Source organism: Sebastes umbrosus, chromosome 8 (assembly GCF_015220745.1).
Source record: "Sebastes umbrosus isolate fSebUmb1 chromosome 8, fSebUmb1.pri, whole genome shotgun sequence".
Classification (NCBI taxonomy): domain Eukaryota; kingdom Metazoa; phylum Chordata; class Actinopteri; order Perciformes; family Sebastidae; genus Sebastes; species Sebastes umbrosus.
In genome coordinates, this window is record NC_051276.1 from 34,449,957 (window position 1) to 34,470,181 (window position 20,225).

General features: G+C 38.6%; 3 protein-coding genes and 1 long non-coding RNA gene across 9 annotated transcripts; 1 reads left to right on the plus strand and 3 right to left on the minus strand.

Annotated features, from left to right (window-relative positions):
• Window positions 1-895: 895 nt before the first annotated feature.
• On the minus strand, window positions 896-13,525 carry LOC119492982 (natterin-3-like). 5 transcript variants are annotated; one of them, XM_037777924.1, is made up of 5 exons: window positions 13,462-13,494; window positions 4,455-4,489; window positions 4,052-4,053; window positions 3,241-3,275; window positions 896-2,658 (listed from the first exon to the last, which is right to left on the minus strand). In XM_037777924.1, the coding sequence occupies exons 4-5, from the start codon at window positions 3,251-3,253 to the stop codon at window positions 1,715-1,717; spliced, it is 957 nt and encodes a 318-aa protein (XP_037633852.1). In that variant the 5' UTR covers window positions 3,254-3,275; window positions 4,052-4,053; window positions 4,455-4,489; window positions 13,462-13,494; the 3' UTR covers window positions 896-1,714. The 5 variants fall into 5 exon arrangements, with proteins under 5 accessions (XP_037633852.1, XP_037633850.1, XP_037633848.1 ...); XM_037777922.1 differs by lacking the exon at window positions 4,052-4,053 and having other exon boundaries at window positions 4,459-4,489; window positions 13,462-13,498; XM_037777920.1 differs by lacking the exon at window positions 13,462-13,494 and having other exon boundaries at window positions 4,455-4,776.
• On the minus strand, window positions 9,911-13,571 carry LOC119492974 (natterin-3-like). Its single transcript, XM_037777910.1, has 3 exons — window positions 13,437-13,571; window positions 12,738-12,826; window positions 9,911-11,835 (listed from the first exon to the last, which is right to left on the minus strand). Exons 2-3 carry the CDS (start codon window positions 12,802-12,804, stop codon window positions 10,742-10,744), a joined length of 1,161 nt encoding a protein of 386 aa, XP_037633838.1. The 5' UTR covers window positions 12,805-12,826; window positions 13,437-13,571; the 3' UTR covers window positions 9,911-10,741.
• Window positions 13,572-14,504: 933 nt separating this feature from the next.
• Window positions 14,505-19,947, plus strand: LOC119492973 (natterin-3-like). Of its 2 annotated transcripts, none has more exons than XM_037777909.1 (3): window positions 14,505-14,514; window positions 17,540-17,603; window positions 18,506-19,947. In XM_037777909.1, exons 1-3 carry the CDS (start codon window positions 14,512-14,514, stop codon window positions 19,624-19,626), a joined length of 1,188 nt encoding a protein of 395 aa, XP_037633837.1. In that variant the 5' UTR covers window positions 14,505-14,511; the 3' UTR covers window positions 19,627-19,947. The 2 variants fall into 2 exon arrangements, with proteins under 2 accessions (XP_037633837.1, XP_037633836.1); XM_037777908.1 differs by lacking the exon at window positions 14,505-14,514 and adding an exon at window positions 17,113-17,202.
• Window positions 18,034-18,312, minus strand: LOC119493009. The gene is made up of 2 exons (XR_005207889.1): window positions 18,130-18,312; window positions 18,034-18,066 (listed from the first exon to the last, which is right to left on the minus strand). It is a non-coding gene; the product is annotated as an uncharacterized LOC119493009 (long non-coding RNA).
• Window positions 19,948-20,225: the final 278 nt, after the last annotated feature.

Sequence of the window (20,225 nt, forward strand, 5' to 3'; positions counted from 1 at the left end):
AAGTGACACTTTGAACATATTTTATCTTTCTTTTTATCTCTTCGTCTTATTTCTGAATATTTCACTAACAACAATCTTTCATACCACTGTAATGCTGCTGTTCCTGACTGTAACATGCACGTTGATTGAATATTTGAGTGATTGTGACACAGATTTAGTTTACATGTCAGTTTATTTTATAACTTTTGTAACTATATAACAATGAAATATGAAATGTGTTATTTTCATAGTGTTTTGGCATACAGCCTAGTATAACAGGTGCCCCCTTCCAGTGTGGATAAAGCACTGGAAAACGGCTGTTCTGCAACCTCTGACCTAGGTTTCGAATGGACCTCCAAAAATCTACAAGTAGACCGTCTCAGCCTGCTCAGGGAGGCAGGAGTTCAGCAAGGCTTAAAAACACCAGCTGCTGATGTATTGCTTATTTCAGGTCTTGCATTTTAGTATGCTACAGAAATGTGTATGCAATAGGTGTTGGGAGACTGGAAGTACTCCTGGAGTTTTTAAAGTCCATCCTGGAGGAGGAACCCTATGTCGGTTGGGAGCCTCGCTCGGTTATGAAGGACAGCTTCAGGACCCTGGCCCCATCACCCCTAATTTGGATGCCAATCTAACACCTAATGTACACCAAAACACACAACTTTGTTTAAGCCTTGATATTATAAGCAACATAAAACACAACTCAACCAGTAGAACATCAAACAAACCAAGCTAACCCCATTTAGCAAGTCAAGACAAAGTAAACAACACAACTTAAACCTTAGCAAGTATTCAGCTTTGCTATTGTAATTCATAACAATTACATTTTAATTGTCAGCCTATCCCAGGGGAAGGCCTCTCTTACCTTACCTTAAGGACACCAAGCAGACACCCTCAGAGATGAGCAAGACAGGACTTTGGTTGGAATGTACAGAATACAATCCAGTTTTATTGGTTTTTAAAGATAATATGAAGATTACTGGTTACATGAATTGAATGATACGAAAAGGAACCAAAACACCCAGTAAAATCTCAAAAGATCCCCAAAAGCTTCAAAATGCCCAAAAGAAAAAGTCAAAAATATCCTCAGAGTCAAAAAAGCCTCCTATAATCTGTTGTCTCCCCTTATTTATACTTTTTTACTCCAGATCCATGTATGGTTAACAACCTAAACATCAACAAACTATTAGACACGTAACACCTCTAAGAAAAAAGCCTTTCTTACATATTTTTACTAACCAGTGAATATAAAAGCACACAGGATTACATATTGAAGAATGAAAGAAAATCAACTACTTGTTATCACTATTAAATGAGCACAAAGACATATGGGATTATATATGTGGAATAAAATCTTATCTGAGACTAAATCACTCTAAGCTCAATAGAAGAAAAGAAATCATACCGATTCACCAGTTTCACAACAATGTTTCCAAGTATTTCTGTAATTTTCAATTGGTTAGTCAATTAAAGTCAATTAATTAATTAATTGGTTAAACTCTGAATTAGGGTAGGTTTTGGGGGTGTGTATCTCTGACATTATAGGTGATACCTCAAAAATACATTTGGTGCCTGGTAAACAATTTGTTGAAAAACTGAAGAAATCGATAAATGCTAAATTAAAGCAAAAATAAAACTTATTTTTTTTTAGGTTTTCATTACGGGTATCCAACATTCAATATGTCAGATACTGTAACTCATGGAGCCTCTTCCATTATTCTTTCAGGGACAGGGCCTACAGAGGTTCATAGGGATCCACCACAGCCCGGACTTCTCCCACGGTGACGCCTTTGTAGGTCCCGGTGATGGACGTCCACTTGGTCTCCCCGTTCCTGTAGGTGCGTTTGAGGCGTGCAGTGTAAGGGATGTCTGCCCCGTACTTATGCGCCACCATATTGACATTGCAGTAATTTTTTGGTGGGACTGTGCACTCAACAGCAACAGAGTAGGTGTTTGACTCGGTATGACTGGTCCCCTTCGAGAACTGGAGGGTTGTCTCCACGCTAACCTCGACACTTGCTTCGCCAATATTTGGGATTCCGGCAGTGATGCCAGTCGTGACGCCTGCTGTTATTGAAAAGCTGGTGTCCCACCTTTGTTCCACTTGGATTGACTTTGAGAGGGTGGCTGTCTGTTTCACTGGATGGTTGCTATTGTTGGTGATGGCAGACTTGGTCAAGATCTCTGGAGGATACTGAATGATTTTAAGATCATCAGTTTCATACTTGACATCAGAAATGTGCTCGCTGATTACATCTGAGTTAAAGGTCAGAACCTGGTAGTTCTTGTACCAATACTCATTACCTCCAGAGGCATAGAAGAAGGCCTCATTTTTAACATCCACCTTCCCAAGACTATACTCGTTCTTCCCAACATACATTTTATCGGGGGAGGTGTAGACTGAATTTGCAGGCACTGAACCGTAGGAGCCATTCTTCCACTTCAAAGACTCAAAGTCATCTTTGTTCACCAGGATCTCAAATGGGGAGCCAAAATGCTCTTTGTCTCCATAGGCGTAGTGGCAGTGAGAACCCATGTTAGGGTTGTAGAATCCGGCCGCGATCCCATATTTGGCAACGTAGTCGGTGCGTTTTTGGTATCCATTGTAGATTGAAACGGCTCCGTCGGGGATAGAGCCGTCAAAGGTCTCCCATTTCAGGTTGGTTTGTTCAAAGGTCACTTTGAGAAAGCATAGATAGGAACAGTGTTATGTATAAACCAACTTACATCAGAAATCAATCAATGTATTCCCAAAACTTTTTTAAAATAGACAAGCTTGGAATGAATGCTTTATAGGGCAAAACAAAAACTGGCCAATGGAGAGTGAAGAGCAAAACATTTACCTCAAAATTATATTTAAATCACTTATCAAATTGTCATGAATTTTAGAAGTAGCCAAACTGACCAAATACTAAATGCCGAAGAAGTGATTGTCCAACCATAGCTTAGCAACTGTAACTAGGCACGGCGGTCTCTCAAGCTCTGGATTTCTCCACATGTTGAAGCGCTTTGCATGCACTGTAAAATTAAGATAAAGAGTTTGGAAAAAGTGTAAGGAATGGACTCATCTGAGTGTTTACTGTCACTCTTCTAGTTCCATAAGATTCCTTTTTTCCCTCTGTTTTCATAATCTTTTTGCTCCCTACATTTTTTGTAAAAGCAATTTCTTTTCATCCCATTTTAAGTGACGTTTAAATGAGGACACATGGAAAAGAAACAGCTGCATGGAAATATCATACTGTAACGGCAGCTTGACTTTACCTGGTGTAGCCATCGTTAGTAACACTCAGCTTCAGCTGCAGATGAAACACAGAACAGAAGCATTGTTATTACCTCCACCAAGGCCAAAGGCCTAGGAAGGAGGTTATGATTTCACCAGAGTGAATGAAATGTTTTGGAGGGGTGGGGTGTGGCACAATGAACAATCTATTTGATTTTGGTGGCGATCAGGATCATGATCCGGATTCAGGAATTTTTTTAAGTCTTACAATCAGCCAGAACATTGTAATACAGGACGGCCAGGACGCGGTAACAGACGAACCGCTGCAGGACGAGACAGACAGAGGCGGCTTCACCGGTACTGTCTGCTCCAGGAACACGGCCGACAGAGTGACAGGGCGGCCAGGACGAGAGAACCAAGCAATCTCTGGTGTGTGTGAGCTGCTACTGTGTGTGTGCGCTGGCCACTGAGGTTCCCGTTTTCTCTCCGTAGCGCCAACGACGACGAGGGTGCAGCAGAGCTGCAGGGCCAGCAGAGGAGCCGACGGCCTCGGGACCCCCTTTCCCCCCTTTGACATCTTAAGACTAAAATACTCCCCTTTCTTGAACTATTTATTGCCCGCTGTGCACTTGGACTTTGCACCTCCATTTTAAGGACATTTTATTGTAGTTTATTCCAATTAGCTCTGTTTTAACTGGTTTTATTTATCTGTTTTATGGTGACAATTTTAGCAGTTTAAATAAATCTTTTAAACTGATTACATCGGGTCTTTTCTTAACAATGGAAACACCTTTTAATTGCTGGTATCCAAAATAAGAACCTCACACTTTTGTGACATTGAGCTACTCAGACAGCTAAAAGGCAGAGTTTGTTTTAAAGAACATGAGCACAGAAAAACAAGACTTTGATCATGTGAAAGATGAGCATCTTTAGATTGTCTGCTCATGGAAAATCATTTTTTGCACTTGGGAAGTTTGGGAATGTGTCAGTATAATAATAATAATCATGATATTATAGGTTGATTAGTCAGTGTAGACACAGCAGGTAGGTAAGACACTTTTTTTAAATTTATATTTTAATGAATAAATAGCATGAATGAAGATAAAGTAAAAAAATTGAGTTTAAAGTTTTTGAGAGAAAATCTGTTATCACTACTCATGTGTGCTGGCGTGTGCAAGGCAACAAGGGAAAGACCCAAACACAGACAAAAGCAGACATGATCAGTTCAGTTAATGTATGGGTAAGTTGCAAAAACTCACAAGGTTCAGAAGTCCAGGGATCAGGCAGAGGGGCAGGCTGGCAGGTAGGCAGGTGACAGGTGACCAGGTTCCAAGAAACTGGTGACAGATAGCAGAAAGAGGCTGGTATAAGTACTGTAGAGGCTGATGATGAAATCAGGTAAAGGTGGGGAGATGGGCGGGGAAGCTCAGGTGGGGGGGATTATTATCTTCATTCTTGTTCCTCCAGTTTCCTCCGTTCTCCCTGGTGATGTCATTCATGTTTCCTGATGGTGGACATTGCATACTCCATCTCCATGGAGGGGACTTTATTAAAAAGGTTGAAAGACCCATCCACCTCTCCTCCGGTCCAGTTTCATTCCTATCTATATTCTGAAGAGGGGTTTGTTAATTGTCATTCATAGCCTAATTTATCGAACATTTTATTCCTAAAAACATGGCAAAAATGAATTATTTGAATAGCTGTTAACAGTATTTTCTGATTTACGGAGCGATAAAAAGAGATATCCAAACTTCTCTCTGTAAAAACCTTTTACTCTAATATGTCAACAAAATGAAACAGGAATTTTGAGCCCGGCTTTATCCAATGTTCAGATTTCTGTTCTGGAAATTTATGCACATGAGCATATAAACTTGGAAAAAAAAGTTTGTGTTTGGTCGACTATTTCTCTGTTGTATCAATGCTAATTGGCATTGTGTTTTACATCGTTGGAAAGCCTGTTTATTTACCTTCACAATGATGTTCAACTTGTAAGGATCATGCATTTTTGGGACGAGCAGCACAGCTGATTATGGGGAGATATTTGCCAAAATGCTCTGCCAATGGTAAACAGTGTATTCTCCTGTTGGTGTTGACTCTTGTTTTGAGTTGTTTGGTGGATTGGATGATTGAACTCTCTAACAACAAGACATATTGGCAATTTAACACTTAATTAATTTAATCCACCGTCAGGAGCATCAGTAGCGGTGGAAGATCCATACGCAGCCACAACAGCCTGGCACCTCCTCTTCATGCTGGTCACCAACCTGGTCACACGTTGCTGTGGGATGGCGTTCCATTCCTCAATCCTCAACCAGGATTCGCTGCAGGTCAGCCAGCATGGTAATGCATCATTTGCATATTTATATACATAAATGGTAAATGGACTTGCATTTATATAGCGCTTTTCTAGTCTTCCGACCACTCAAAGCGCTTTACACTACATGTCAGTATTCACCCATTCACACACACATTCATACACTGATGGCAGAGGCTGCTAAGGTGCCAACTTTGCCCATCAGGATCTAATCTAAATACTCATTCACACACCGATGGCTATGCCTTCGGGAGCAATTTGGGGTTAAGTGTCTTGCTCAAGGACACATCGACCTGTGACCCGGAGCAGCCAGGGATCGAACCACCGACCTTCCGATTGGTGGACAACCTGCTCTACCCTCTGAGCCACAGCCGCCCACATAACATTTCAGAAAACTGATCATGTTTGCCACGTGCTCTCTCTGTGGATTGGGTGTTCGTTTTCCCACCCCTTGAATCAACTGAGGAACAGAGATCCCCTCGGGGGTCAATAAAGTATCTCTGATTTTACACCTGTCCCCTCAAGTCATTTGATGTCAATCTCAAAGACAGGTTTTTCACTGAAACCACCTTGTTGCATTGTGGGAATCTTTCAGTGAACTATGAAGGAGTGTTGAGGACTTTCAGAGTAGATAACACATAATTTACACTGTAAAACTCCCAAGATACTGGCAGTAAACGCAAATAAACATGCAACACTCTCCAATCCAAGAACATTGTTCTTCCTGCACTGGTCAATTTTGAGATTTTGGGCTATTTTGTGTCCATGACGTGTCTTCTTTCAGACTAGTGGAAAGAAAACTTGCAAAATACACATTTAGGTATTTATTTTACTACACTCATTTGTGTCTGTAGATTACCAACCCAATATCACGCCAAAACGTGTAGACCCGCCTGTCCACCAGAGGATAACGCATGAGTGTTGAGTTTGGCCTCATTGAGGCATGAATATTACACAGGTGTATGTGTGATAAGGCCTCATTTGCATATTTAAACATAAGATTTCTGAAAACTTGAAATACAAAATTATTGTCTAAATGGCAGTCAACTTCAAATGTTCTCATACTCTGAGTCATCTCCTGTACAGTAGAGCTTACTGTATATACACCAAACTTTACTGTTTCATTCCTATCTATATTCTGAAGGTTTTTACATAGGGGTTTGTTCATATATCATTAATAGCCTGATTTATAGAACATTTTACTCCTAAAAACATGGCAAAAATGGGCTCCTATGGGGACTAACATCATCACACCTGAATACAGTTGGGCTCATTGGATCCACAAGAGTCTCAGCTTTACAGTCATTCACAACTGATGCAATTCCAAGATTGTTTAAGGACCCCAATATGCAGAAATATTCAAACACACCATTTTTAGAATGGTGAAAATGACTGCATGGATTTTGCCCCAAACTGCATGTGATTATCATAAAGTGGACATGTCTGTAAAGGGGAGACTCTTGGGTACCCAGAGAACCCATTTACATTAGACAAAAGAGAGATGAAAAAAGGTGAGTGCTACTTTTCTTTCAGTGGAATTTGATGAGTGAAACAGCTCCAGGCGTATGGTGTCAGCTGGCAGGCAATGTGAATGTGAAAACGGTTGGAGAAAGATATTTCCCCCAGAAGCAATGAAGACAAAGTGAAGTCTATTCACTACTGTAACGTGCAAGCTAAATGACAATTGCCCCAGGTTCTTGACTGATTGATGATCTCAAGATAACAGTTCTTTATGTTAAATGCGTGGCAAATCAGAAGATCCACTCTGACATAGTATTTTACATAGTATTTGTGTAATAACGTGGGGGTTCAACTCACTGTTATTAGCCTATTATTAAACTCTTCCACCCCACTGACCTGACAGTGGACTAGTCTTTACAAACTCATGCTGTGCAGTTAAACATTATTCAAAACCACTGAACTTTTTCCCCAAAATCAAGTTACGCACTGAATCATGAATTTTTGTGTATCGTTAGTAAGTTATACTTTGACAATAAATATTGATAACATTTAACTACAGGTAAAACCTTTGACTTGTCTTTTGTAAACTTGATGTTTGGACTTTTTAGTGAAGCTAGGGACATCTTGTGTCCAGAAGTTTAACCTCTGAAATTAAAAATATAAGCATATTAAAATGCTGTGTGCCATTTCCATTCTGCATACTCAGTGTATACAGTATATAATTATCTTTATAGGCCTCTAGTGTTTTTGCATTTAGTATAAAAGACATCAACATACAATACTGACAGTAAATGATATAATCTGTGGGCTGTCTCACTACCAATTCAACTTAATAAAGAGACGGCTAAATGTTCTCTTTTTTGTTTGTTTTCTGAGACGTAATTGGAGCTTTCCTTTGTGCGTTGCATTGATTAGTGTCGATTCAACAGCACACTCATTAAAATAATCAAGCATTTTGTTAGTAGAAAAAGTCTAAAAATCATGAAAAACAAGCAACGCAGATAGAACACACACTGCAGGTCCAAAAGCCAAAAAATCTAAATGATATTTTCTATTCATAAAAATACACATTAAGTTTGTTTTAATACTTTAATTGTTAGTATTTACACATTTCTACTTTCTAAATTAGTTGTTATAAGCACTCACCAGAAAATTAAGTGTAATCTGATCATTTCAGTGTCAAACATTAACAACAGCAAAAACTATAGTAAACTGTAAAAACAAAGCAGATGCTTATGAAGCAGCTGAAATATCAAATAAATCCAGTAGATGGCACTGAATGAAAACTTACTGCTCAACACTCGTAGTCTCAAGATGAGACGTCTTCTTGAGTCTCCAGCTCATTATGCAGAATGGCAGCAATAACATTGCTGAACACAGTACACTGCTGTTTTAAGGCAGAGTCAGTATTTTCTACTCACATGAATTACAGTTGTATTAAAACATTCAAACTGATGAGTATTTTCATTACATTTTCTTAAGTAGAAATACATAAATACCAACAATACTTTACTACAGTTTTTGCTATTGTTAAAGCTTCAGTAGGCAGTATATATTTTTGGCATCATTGAGCAAAATTCCATAATAACCTTTCAGCATATTGTAATTCAAGTGTTCTGAGAGATGACTAGACTTCTGCTCCTCCTCATGGCTCTGTTTTCAGGCTTTAGAACATCTAGCCCGTGACGGGAGACTTTGACCAATCACAGGTCATTTCATTGAGAGAGCGTTCCTATTGGCTGTGCTTTGGTCATGTGACCAGATCTTGGCGTTCCTTCAACAGATCTCAACAAGGCTGCGGCGTCACAAACTTTCTCATTTCACAGCTAAACCGTGCACTACAAGATGATTCTGAGAACATCTGAGGAGAGAAATAGGCATTAACGTAACAGAATATTGATTCATATTTGATCAGCGCTGCCTAGTTTGACCGTTTGGTTGGAGTTTGCGAGTGATTGACAGCCGGCTCTCATAGACGGCAGCTGGACAGCAGACCTCAGATCAGCTCTGACTGCTTGTTTTCCTCCGGTATGTGAAATCTTGCAGATGCCGTTAGGAGCACCGGAGGACACAGAGGAACATGATTTTTTTCAGGTTATCTGTTTCATACTACTGTCACGATATAGCGACCGTTTTATAAATATAACTTTCTTTAATCATATTTGCTCCAATCTCGCCGACTTCAGCTTTAATGTTTGACACTGAAATGATCAGATTACACTTAATTTTCTTTTTCTGGTGAGTGCTTAAAACAACTAAATTATACTCAGTCAGCAGAGATGTGTACAGTACATAGATAAATGAATATAAATTACTAGAAAAACTCACTGTGTGCATTTTAACCAGAGCAACTTAGAAATAATTGTAAGTTCTTCATTTGTGACACTTTTTGATGCCGTACGTATGGAGCGCCAAAACTGACTGAAAAGGTAGTAAAAGCTTAAGAGCAATGTATTGATTTTATTATGTATTTGATGTGTATTTGAAGTTTTTTGTATTGTCTATGAACTGTTAAGTTAAAAGTACAAAGCATTATTTTCTTTTTACACTCAATTTTAATAATTTAACTTTATAGACATAATCAACTATAATTTTGTCGTGTCTGATAATATAATATTGTCCTATTTCAAATTTATATAAAGAAAAGAAGGGATTTTTTTAGGGAATGCATTATGTTAATGAGTCAATCCAGAGTAGGCTCTCATCGCCACACCCCTTTTAGGAGGAAAACAATCCCGCATCCCTCGTAGACGGTATTGACAGATGGTATGTAGACACAGAGTTAATTTGCATTTATGTTTATTTTTTTAAAAGTAACAATATGTGAAAAAGAAATAATAAAAATATATATATATATATATATATATAAAATGCTAATTTCTCATAAATTCCATTTGTTGCCTGGAAAGCAATTTGTTGAAAAACTGAAGAAATAGTTAAATGCCAAGTAGTTTTATTGTCTTATAGAATACATTAAGGCATATAAAACATAAAAGCAGGTTTATATTGTTTTAGCTTTTCTATACAATGTTACGTAATACATAATAAATGATGTTAATAATGTTATGTATTACGTAATAATGTTACGTATACATAATAAACAAGCTAATATATAATAAACAAGCTGATACATATAATAAACAAGCTGATACATATAATAAACACGCTGATACATATAATAAACACGCTGATACATATAATAAACAAGCTAATATATAATAAACAAGCTGATACATATAATAAACACGCTGATATATAATAAACAAGCTGATACATATAATAAACACGCTGATACATATAATAAACACGCTGATACATACAATAAACAAGCTGATACATATAATAAACACGCTGATACATATAATAAACACGCTGATACATACAATAAACAAGCTGATACATATAATAAACACACTGATACATATAATAAACACGCTGATACATACAATAAACAAGCTGATACATATAATAAACACACTGATACATATAATAAACACGCTGATACATACAATAAACAAGCTGATACATATAATAAACAAGCTGATCAGGCGGGTCGGCTCTGTGGTCGGCATGGAGCTCGACTCTCTGGTGACGGTGGCAGAGGAAAGAACACTCAACAGACTGCTGGCCATACTGGACAACGCCAGCCATCCTCTGCACGCCGTCATCACCAAACAGAGGAGCTCGTTTAGCGGCAGGCTACTGCTTCCCAAGTGCTCCACAGACAGACTCAGGAAAGCCTTTGTCCCCCGGGATTTCCCTCGGGATCAATACATGGCAATAGGTAGAGGTTCACAGGGATCCACAAAAGCCTGGACTTCTGCAACTTTGACACTATTGTAGGTCCCCGAGATGGACGTCCATGTGGTCTCCCCGTTCCTGTAGGTGCGGCAGACCCGTGCAGTGTAAGGGATGTCTGCCCCGTACTTATATGCCAGCATTCTGACAGTGCAGGAGTGGTTTCCTGGGATTTTGTAGTTAACAGATAGAGCGTAGGTTTTCGACTCAATATGAGTGGTCCCCTTGGTGAACTGGAAGGTTGTCGCCGCGCTTAACTCGATACCTGCAGAGAAAATTGCGGGGATTCCAGCAGTGATGGTAGTCTTGACGCCCAGTGTGATGGAAAAGCTGGTGTCCCACCTTTGCTCCACTTGAGTTGTCTTTGAGAGGGTGGCTGTCCCTGTCACTAACCTGCGGCCATTGTTGTTGATGGTAGATTTGTCCATGGTCTCTGGAGGATACTCAATGATTTTAACCCCATCAGTCTTATACTTAACATCAGATATGTTCTCGCTGATTACATCTGAGTTAAAGGTCAGGACCTGGTAGGTTCTGTACCAATACTCATAACCTTCCCAGGGAAGGTAGAAGACCTTATCTTTAACATGCACCTTCCCAAGACCGTACTTGTTCTTCCCAACATATATGTCTTTACTGGAGCAGGTCTTGACTGAATTCGGAGGCACTGAACCATAGGAGCCATCTTTCCATTCCAAAGACTCAAAGTTGTCTTTGTTCACCAGGATCTCAAATGGGGAGCCAGGAAGCTCTTTATTTCTATAGGCGTGGCAGATTGGACCTTTGTCAGGGTTGTAGAAGCCAGCCTCGTTCCCATATTTGGCAACGTAGTCAGTGCGTCCAACGTATCCGTTGTAGATTGAAACTGCTCCATTGGGGAGAGAGCCATCAAAGGTCTGCCACTCCAGGTTGGTTTGATCAAAGTTGAACGAGGAAGACCGGTTCAGCTCGTTCTCAACCCCTTTGAGAACAACTGCTCTTATAGCCGTAATAGCTTGATTTGTCGATTCGTAAGCAGTGATTTGAGGAACCTTGTCCTCCAGACTTGGGTTCAGTAACAGGACTGTATAAAAGAAAGGAAAAAGGCACAGATAGAAACAATGTTTAAGTAAATATGTAATCAATCGATTTATTCCTAATGCTTTAAGCTAAATTTGTGATAAAAACTGGCCAGTGGAAAGCGAAAAGCAAAATGTATACCTCGAAATTATTTTTAAATCACTTATCAAATTGTCTTGCTCTCTTGTGATGAGGACGGTGTTGGAGGTTAGTGATTGACTGTCTGCTGTCATGAATTTTAGCAGTAGCCAAACTGACCAATTGCTAAACCCCTCGCCCAAACAGCGACTGTCCAACCATAGCTTAGCAACCGTAACTAGGCACCGAGGTCTGTCGAGCTCTAGATTTCTACACATGTCGAAGTGCTGTGCATACAACACAGTTTCATCAAATTGACTGAAGAATATTTGAATCTATATTTTTGACTATGTCCCCTTTTACATAAATTTTTTTTTTTTTTTTTTTTTTTAATCTAAAGACAGCAGAGGAATAGTAACACAAAAAGGGAATTTTGTACTAAAAAGACTTTAGAAGATATAAACTTTATTTGTCTACTCTGGATAATCCAGAGAGCTCATTGTTTTCATCCGTGCTCTTGTTAGAAAATAGATCGATATCTGTGGTTTGTTATGCAAACATTGTGAAGAAGAGGGAGCTGAGCTGGAAGACAAAGCTCTCGATCTACCAGTCCATCAACATTCCAACCCTCATCTATGGCCATGACCTTTGGGTAGTGACCGAAAGAATGAGATCGCGGATACAAGCGGCTGAGATTCCTTGGTAGGTTGCCCTTGCGACCCGGCCCCAGATAAATGGAAGATAATGGATGGACGGATAAATGAGGACATTTGGAAAAGAAACAGCAACATTCTGTAAATTCTTACTGTAATAGCAGTTTCAGTTTACCTGGTTCGTCGTCTTTCTCCTCACAGCTGTTTAGGCTGGCTGAGGACGGAGCTGGTATCTGGGCCATTATCAGCAACACTCAGCTTCAGCTGCAGATAACAAAAATCACTGTTACACTTCCCACTAGTTTGTAGAATTAAACAGATCTTAAAATCCAGCTTTGGTGAAAATATCAGAACATCAAATGTTGAACTACTGAAACAGCTAAAAGTCTCAAAGTGTTTGATCATGTGAAAGAGGAGCATCTTAGATTAGTCTGCTCATGGGAAATCATTTTTTGCAGTTAGGAAGTTTGGAAATACAGAATCTGATATAGGACAGTAAATCTGTAACTTCAAGCAGTGTTTGAATGATTACTTTTAATGAGGTGAGTGGTAGTAAGATGCTTACATAAATTAACTTTATACTACTAACCTAGAACTACTAAACTACTAATTTTCAAATGAGTCAAGTAAGTGGTTGAAATTTAAGAGAAGCGCTAAATCAGATTTAAAATACAGTCCAATTAGTATAATAATAATAACAATATTGTGTGAATAAACAGTGCTAATACAGCAGGTAGGTTGGAGACATAGAGATAGAGAGATAAACATTTTAGTTTAAAGTTTTTGGGAGAAAATCTGTTATGACAACTGATGAAGACCCAAACATGGACAGAAGCAGACATGATCAGTTCAGTTAATGTATGGGTACACTTACAGTCACAAGGGTCAGAAGTCCAGGGATCAGGCAGAGGGTCAGGCTGATAGGTATCTGTTGACAGGGCTCCACGAAACAAGTAACATAGAAAGCAAAGGCATGAGGCACACAGCTTTGCCAAACTGACTAACTGGGGTTACGAGGCTGGTATAAATACTGCAGAGGCTGAATAAGGAACTGAGGGCGAGGCCAGTTGGCATGCATGATTCCTGATGGTTGACTCACTCGTGATCTCAATGTTGAAAAGCAGATTAGATTAGATTAGACTAGACCGTCTTTGGCTTCTTCCAAGTACAGCAACGGTATAATACACATAACACGACACACCATTGAAAACATATTATGGAAAGGTTATTATGGAATTTTTGCCCAATGATGCCAAAAAACAGTCGGCCCACTGCAGGATTAAAATATCCTTCTGAATGGTTTACGGTGTTTTTTGTTACCAGCGCTGCACTTGTTTTTTTTAAAAGATCACTTCAACCAAGTCATAAACTAAACATGTTTTCCCACTTGCCCCTATGGCTTCACACGCACAGCATTCTTGATGGGTAAACACCTGATAAAAAATAGAGAGACAAACAACATGCATCTTAAGATATCTGTCTACTCTCACGCCATGTTTACTGTTCTCAGAGCCAAGACTGAAAAAAATGAAAGTATGCGCAGTGTTTGTTCAACACCATGCAGACATTTGGAAAAACAACAACTATGCCTCTTTAAAGACACAGTGGAATTAAAATATATTTTCTACCTTCTAATCCTGTGCCCCTTTGTCAATTGTTCAGTTATCTCTTGTTTTATGAAAAGTATGTAAAGAATCATTTTTGGGTTAATAATAACAATAACAACAACAACAATAATAATAACGATGATGCAGGTTTACATTTTAAGTAATCTGATATAAAAGAGGGATGAATATTCACACTGCGAGCCATTTACACACAACATTTATATTTTATTTGATTAATTTCTACTTCTACTAAGTCAAAGCTCAGAGAGAGCATATTAGTTTTTGATTCAGCAGTAAGGCAGTTATATAACCCTGGATACATTGGACTGCTTTTTAAATCTGATGGTGTGTACTTCTCATACATTTCAACCACTTATTTGAAAACTTGTAGTACAGTAGTTGTCCTTTTAGTAGTAAGCTAAGTAATTTGTAATCACTTAATTAAAAGTAATCAGACAATTCAATGATCAAACTCATGTTTTTCTGTGCTCATGTCCTTTAACCCTCTGAGACCCACAATAGAGCCGTTTATGTCTTCTTTAGGGGGTTCAGGGTGTCTTTAGGGGGAGATAGCAGGTCAACAGTAGATGTCACAGAGAAGTGGTGTACATCATCTGAAAGCTGGAACCTGAAGGTTAATTTGAGATGCAGTTCAGCACTGTGTATCAAGTTGTTCTAGTCATGAATCAGAAATAAGCATGAATTAATTAATTATTTAAAATTAATTGTAAAAGGGCTTAGAACATTGTGATTGAAGTATATGATGTTTATTCCCATTTTTCTTACCACTGGAGAATTGATAAAAATGATCAATAATCCCTCCAAAATACCACATTTAAACACCAAGACCTTGAGGAACACCATAGAAAAAGCCATGCTGTGATTTGGGATTAAAATGGGATTTGACATTTGGACATTTCTGCAAGAATTGCATTTTTCAGCGATTGGATGGCGAACACTTTTGTTGTGTAAACTGCTCAGAAACCCCCTTATTGTCATTCTAGCTAGGAAAGCCATCCATCCTCTGAATGCTCTAGGTCTCTAGTCTGATCCATCCATCCTCTGAATGCTCTAGGTCTCTAGTTTGATCCATCCATCCTCTGAATGCTCTAGGTCTCTAGTCTGATCCATCCATCCTCTGAATGAACTAGGTCTCTAGTCTGATCCATCCATCCTCTGAATGCTCTAGGTCTCTAGTTTGATCCATCCATCCTCTGAATGCTCTAGGTCTCTAGTTTGATCCATCCATCCTCTGAATGCTCTAGGTCTCTAGTTTGATCCATCCATCCTCTGAATGCTCTAGGTCTCTAGTCTGATCCATCCATCCTCTGAATGCTCTAGGTCTCTAGTTTGATCCATCCATCCTCTGAATGCTCTAGGTCTCTAGTCTGATCCATCCATCCTCTGAATGCTCTAGGTCTCTAGTTTGATCCATCCATCCTCTGAATGCTCTAGGTCTCTAGTTTGTGGCTGTAAAGTTTCATGAGGCTGTGATTATCCTAGAGGTCACCACAGGTCATTTTATACTGTGAGGTCAATGAAATGTCTCCTATGGGGACTAACATCATCACACATGAATACACAAGAATCTCAGCTTTACAGTGATAGACTGTTTAGGGACCCCAGGATGCAGAAATATACATGCTAGTTAGTTAATGTATGAACTAAACAGTCATATGGTGTAAAAAAGAAGCTTTATTTAACAATTTAGACAAAATTGAACCAAAATAAAGAGGTAAATGAAGTAATTAAAGTATGGGGTGTGGATATCAGTAAAGTCAGTAGTGTGTGGTGTTGAAAAAGGTGCATTAAAGCAAAACAAGAAAAAAACAAACGGGAGAGGAATGAAGCTGCAGCAGCAGCAGAATGGAGGGTCAGCCAGAGAGAAAGCTGCCAGCTGCAACCAGACTTAAATAAGCAGACACCCTCAGGTGTTCGCGGTTACTCTAACGATCACTGACAGAGAGAACAAACAGGTGAATCACCCAGAAAACTGCATGATACCACAGGGGTCAGCACAATAAGTACAAAATTACACTGTTTAAAGGTTTAAAAACATTTAATATAAAATATAAAATATGATATTTTTCAATTTAACACATATACAGTTATAAATAAACAAGTATACCTACATGTGCACTTTTTTATAATGAATATATACTTAAAAAAAATGTACTAATTTGGCTGCCATAAGTAACAATTATGAAAATGTTGTGTATATATATAATGCAAAACCTTTAATCCGTTATGTTACATGGTTTCAATTTAAAGCAACTTTAGTTTACCCCTGAATATAGAGAAAGTAGACTTTATAATCTGTATTCTAATATACTGCAGTTTAACATTTTTAGTTGGGAAACAGCATGTTCTTGGTGTTGATTTGAGATTATGTGTATTCCTGAGTTTATCCTGTTTATTCAACAGAAATGTTTAACTACAGTGTTTACAGAGAAGGATGTCCCAACTAGGTTTTTTTTTCATTTTGTTCTTGCCCTTGGTCCAACAAGGCAAAAAAACATGCATCGTAAATGATAAAATCCAAAGATAAAAAGGGCGTCTGTGATGCCAAACAAACAGAACAACAGCACATAAAGTAAATACAGCTTTGTTCTTTTACTGCACAAATAATGAGCCAACCTGTGTTTTTGCTCAGTTTGCAATTGTCCTGTCAAAATGAAACTGTTTCCACCAGCTTTAACACATACAATATGTAAACAGTAAGCCCATGAAAACACAGTCATGTAAAGATGTAGCATTATTAACTACAATATAAGAAGTACAAGTGTTACGACCTGGCTCAGGTGGCCATAACAAAAAGGGAGATACACAAACATTTAACAAAAGCTTTATTTAACAAATTAAAGGACTGACTGACACACTTTTTTTTAACAGCTTATTGATTTCTACTTCTACCCCAATCTTTAATGGTCAAAGTCGAAGCCCAGACAAAGTGAGAGTGCATATTTGTTTTTGATTCAGCAGTAAGGCAGTTATATAACCCTGGAAACGTTGGACTGGTTTTTAAATCTGATGGTGAGTATTTCTCATTCATTTGAAAATTTGAACTTTTAATAGTAGAAAGTTAACTTAATGAAGAAATTTACTGCCACTCACCTAATTAAAAGCAATCATTTCCACACTAACTTGAAATCTGAAGTATCTCAAATTCATGAACAGACAATTCAATGATCACAGTCGTGTTTTTCTGTGCTCATGTTCTTTAAAAACAAACACTTTGAGACTTTGAGCTGTGTCAGTAGCTCAACATTTGATGTTCTAATATTTTCACCAAGGCTGGATTTTAAGGTTGGTTTAATGCTACAAACTGGTGGATGAGTAACAGAGATTTTGTTCTGTGTTTCTTCATCAGATGAAGCTGTCAGTGTTGCTGCTGTTGACCCTGCCGTCTCTGTCCTCAGCCGTTCTAAACAGCGGTGAGAACAACACTGAACCAGGCAAACTGAAACTGCCATTACTGTATGACTTTTCATGTTGCTATTTCTTTTCCAAGTGTCCTCTTAAAATGGGATGAGGATAGAAATTGCTTTTACACAAAATGTAGAGAGCATTGGCTGCCAATTAGACTGTTGTCAGGCTATTAGATAGGCATTATCAGTTGCTATAAGCACCATAGATGTGGATCAATAGGGGCCTACTACACTTATTAGTAGGTGTTATTGTCTATTCACATGATAGATCACCGAAAGAAGGTATAAAAAAACATGACAGCGACCTCTAGCAACCATAGTAATTATGACAGGAGCCGAAGTGAAAGTCAGGCGCTGTTGTCTTTGTGTTTGTAGTTATTTTAACCCAAATTACAATGTTTTTCCCTAAACTTAACTAAGTGTTTTTTTTTACCTTAACCTAAAGAAGTTGTAGTTTTGTTGCTTAAACCTAAATAAGTTGTAGTGTTATTGCCTAAAGATAAAGAAGAAGTTGTAGTTTTATTGCTTGTACATAAATAAGTTTTAGTTCTACTGCCTAAACCTAAAGAAGTTGTATATTTATTGCTTGATCATAAATAAGTTGTAGTTGTATTGCCTAAACCTAAAGAAGTTGTAGTTTTGTTGCGTAAACCTAAATAAGTTGTAGTTTTATTGCCTAAACCTAAAGAAGTTGTAGTTTTGTTGCCTAAACCTAAAATAATTGTAGTTTTATTGCTTAAACATACAAAAGTTGTAGTTTTATTACCTAGACCTAGACCCCCCCCCCCCCCCCCTATTAAGCATTTATTCCAGACTTTCAAAAATCTGTAGGAATACATTGATTGATTACTGATGTCATTTGGTTTATACTTAAACATTGTGCCTATTTGTGCCTTTCTTTTATACAGTCCTGTTACTGGACCCAAGTCTGAAGGACAGGGTTCCTAACATCACTGCTAACGAACCCACAAATCAAGCTCTTCAAACTCCTGCTGAGATTGAGAACGAGCTGGACCGGTCTTCCTCGTTCAACTTTGATCAAACCAACCTGGAATGGCAGACCTTTAACAGCTCTCTCCCCAATGGAGCAATTTCAATCTACAACGGATACGTTGGACGCACTGACTATGTTTGCAAATACGGCTCCTCGGCCGGCTTCTACAACCCTGACAAAGGTCCTTGCTGCTTCTACACCTCTGATGGGAAAGAGTATTGTGGCTCATTCGTGTTTTGGTCCTTTGAGATCCTGGTGAACAAAGACAACTTTGAGTTTATGGAATGGAAAGACGGCTCCTACGGTTCAGTGCCTCCGAATTCAGTCAAGACTTGCACTGGCGAAGTATATGTTGGGAAGAACGAGTATGGTCTTGGGAGGGTGGATGTTAAAGATAAGGTCTTCTACCTTCCCTGGAAAGGCTCTGAGTATTGGTACAGAACCTACCAGGTCCTGACCTTTAACAAAGATATATACACCGAGGACATATTTGATGTTAAGTATAAGACTGATGGGGTTAAAATCATTGAATATCCTCCAGAGACCATGGACAAGTCTTCCATTACCAACCATGAGAGCCAGTCAGTGAAAGGGACAGCCACCCTCTCAAAGACAAACCAAGTGGAGCACAGATGGGACATCAGCTTTTCCATCACACTGGGCGTCAAGACTACTATCACTGCTGGAATCCCCGCAATTTTCTCTACAGGTATCGAGTTTAGCGCAGAGACAACCGTCCAGTTCACCAAGGGCACCACTTATATTGAGTCGATCACCCACACTGTTTCTGTTGAGTGCACAGTTCCATCAAACTACTCCTGCAGTATCAGTATGGTAGCATATAAGTACCGGGCAGACATCCCTTACACTGCACGCCTCAGCCGCACCTACAGCAACGGGGAGACCACATGGACGTCCATCTCGGGGACCTACAATAGTGTCCAAATGGGAGAAATCAAGGCTGTGGTAGATCGCTGTGAACCTGTACCTGATCCCATCCCCGTCCCTGAAAGAATGATGGAAGAGGCTCCATGAGGTAGTCTACAGTATGTGACATATTGTATATTGGATACCCGTAACATTGCACTGAAAAGCTAAAAAAATAAACTTGCTTTTATGTTTTATATGCAATAAAACTACTTGGCATTTAACTATTTCTTTAGTTTTTCAATGAATTGTTTTCCAAGTAACAATTGAAATTTATGAAAAATTAGCATTTAATATTTCATAGTTACATGTAAGAAAAAACTGATATGCAAACTAAATCTGTGTCACAATCACTCAAATATTCAATCAGCATGCATGTTATAGACAGGAACAGCAGCATGACAAATAAAAGAACTACGGATAAATGGGCCAACACTTTATTTCTTGCCTCTGTGTTAAGTGTCACTTGCAATGTTAGATAGTAACACGTTCTCTTTTGCAGTACTATTGTCTTTAGGGTTAAACAACATCTTGAAAGTGGACATGTGAGCATAAACATTTAAGATGATGAGACTTCATTTTATTGTTATTCCACAAAAAAAATCACAAAGAAAAGCACCTTAGATTGAGCTGGTCTGAGAAGTTATTACAGGGGATATAACGTATTACAGAAAATACAGATTTACTTTTACTCAAACATCATACAT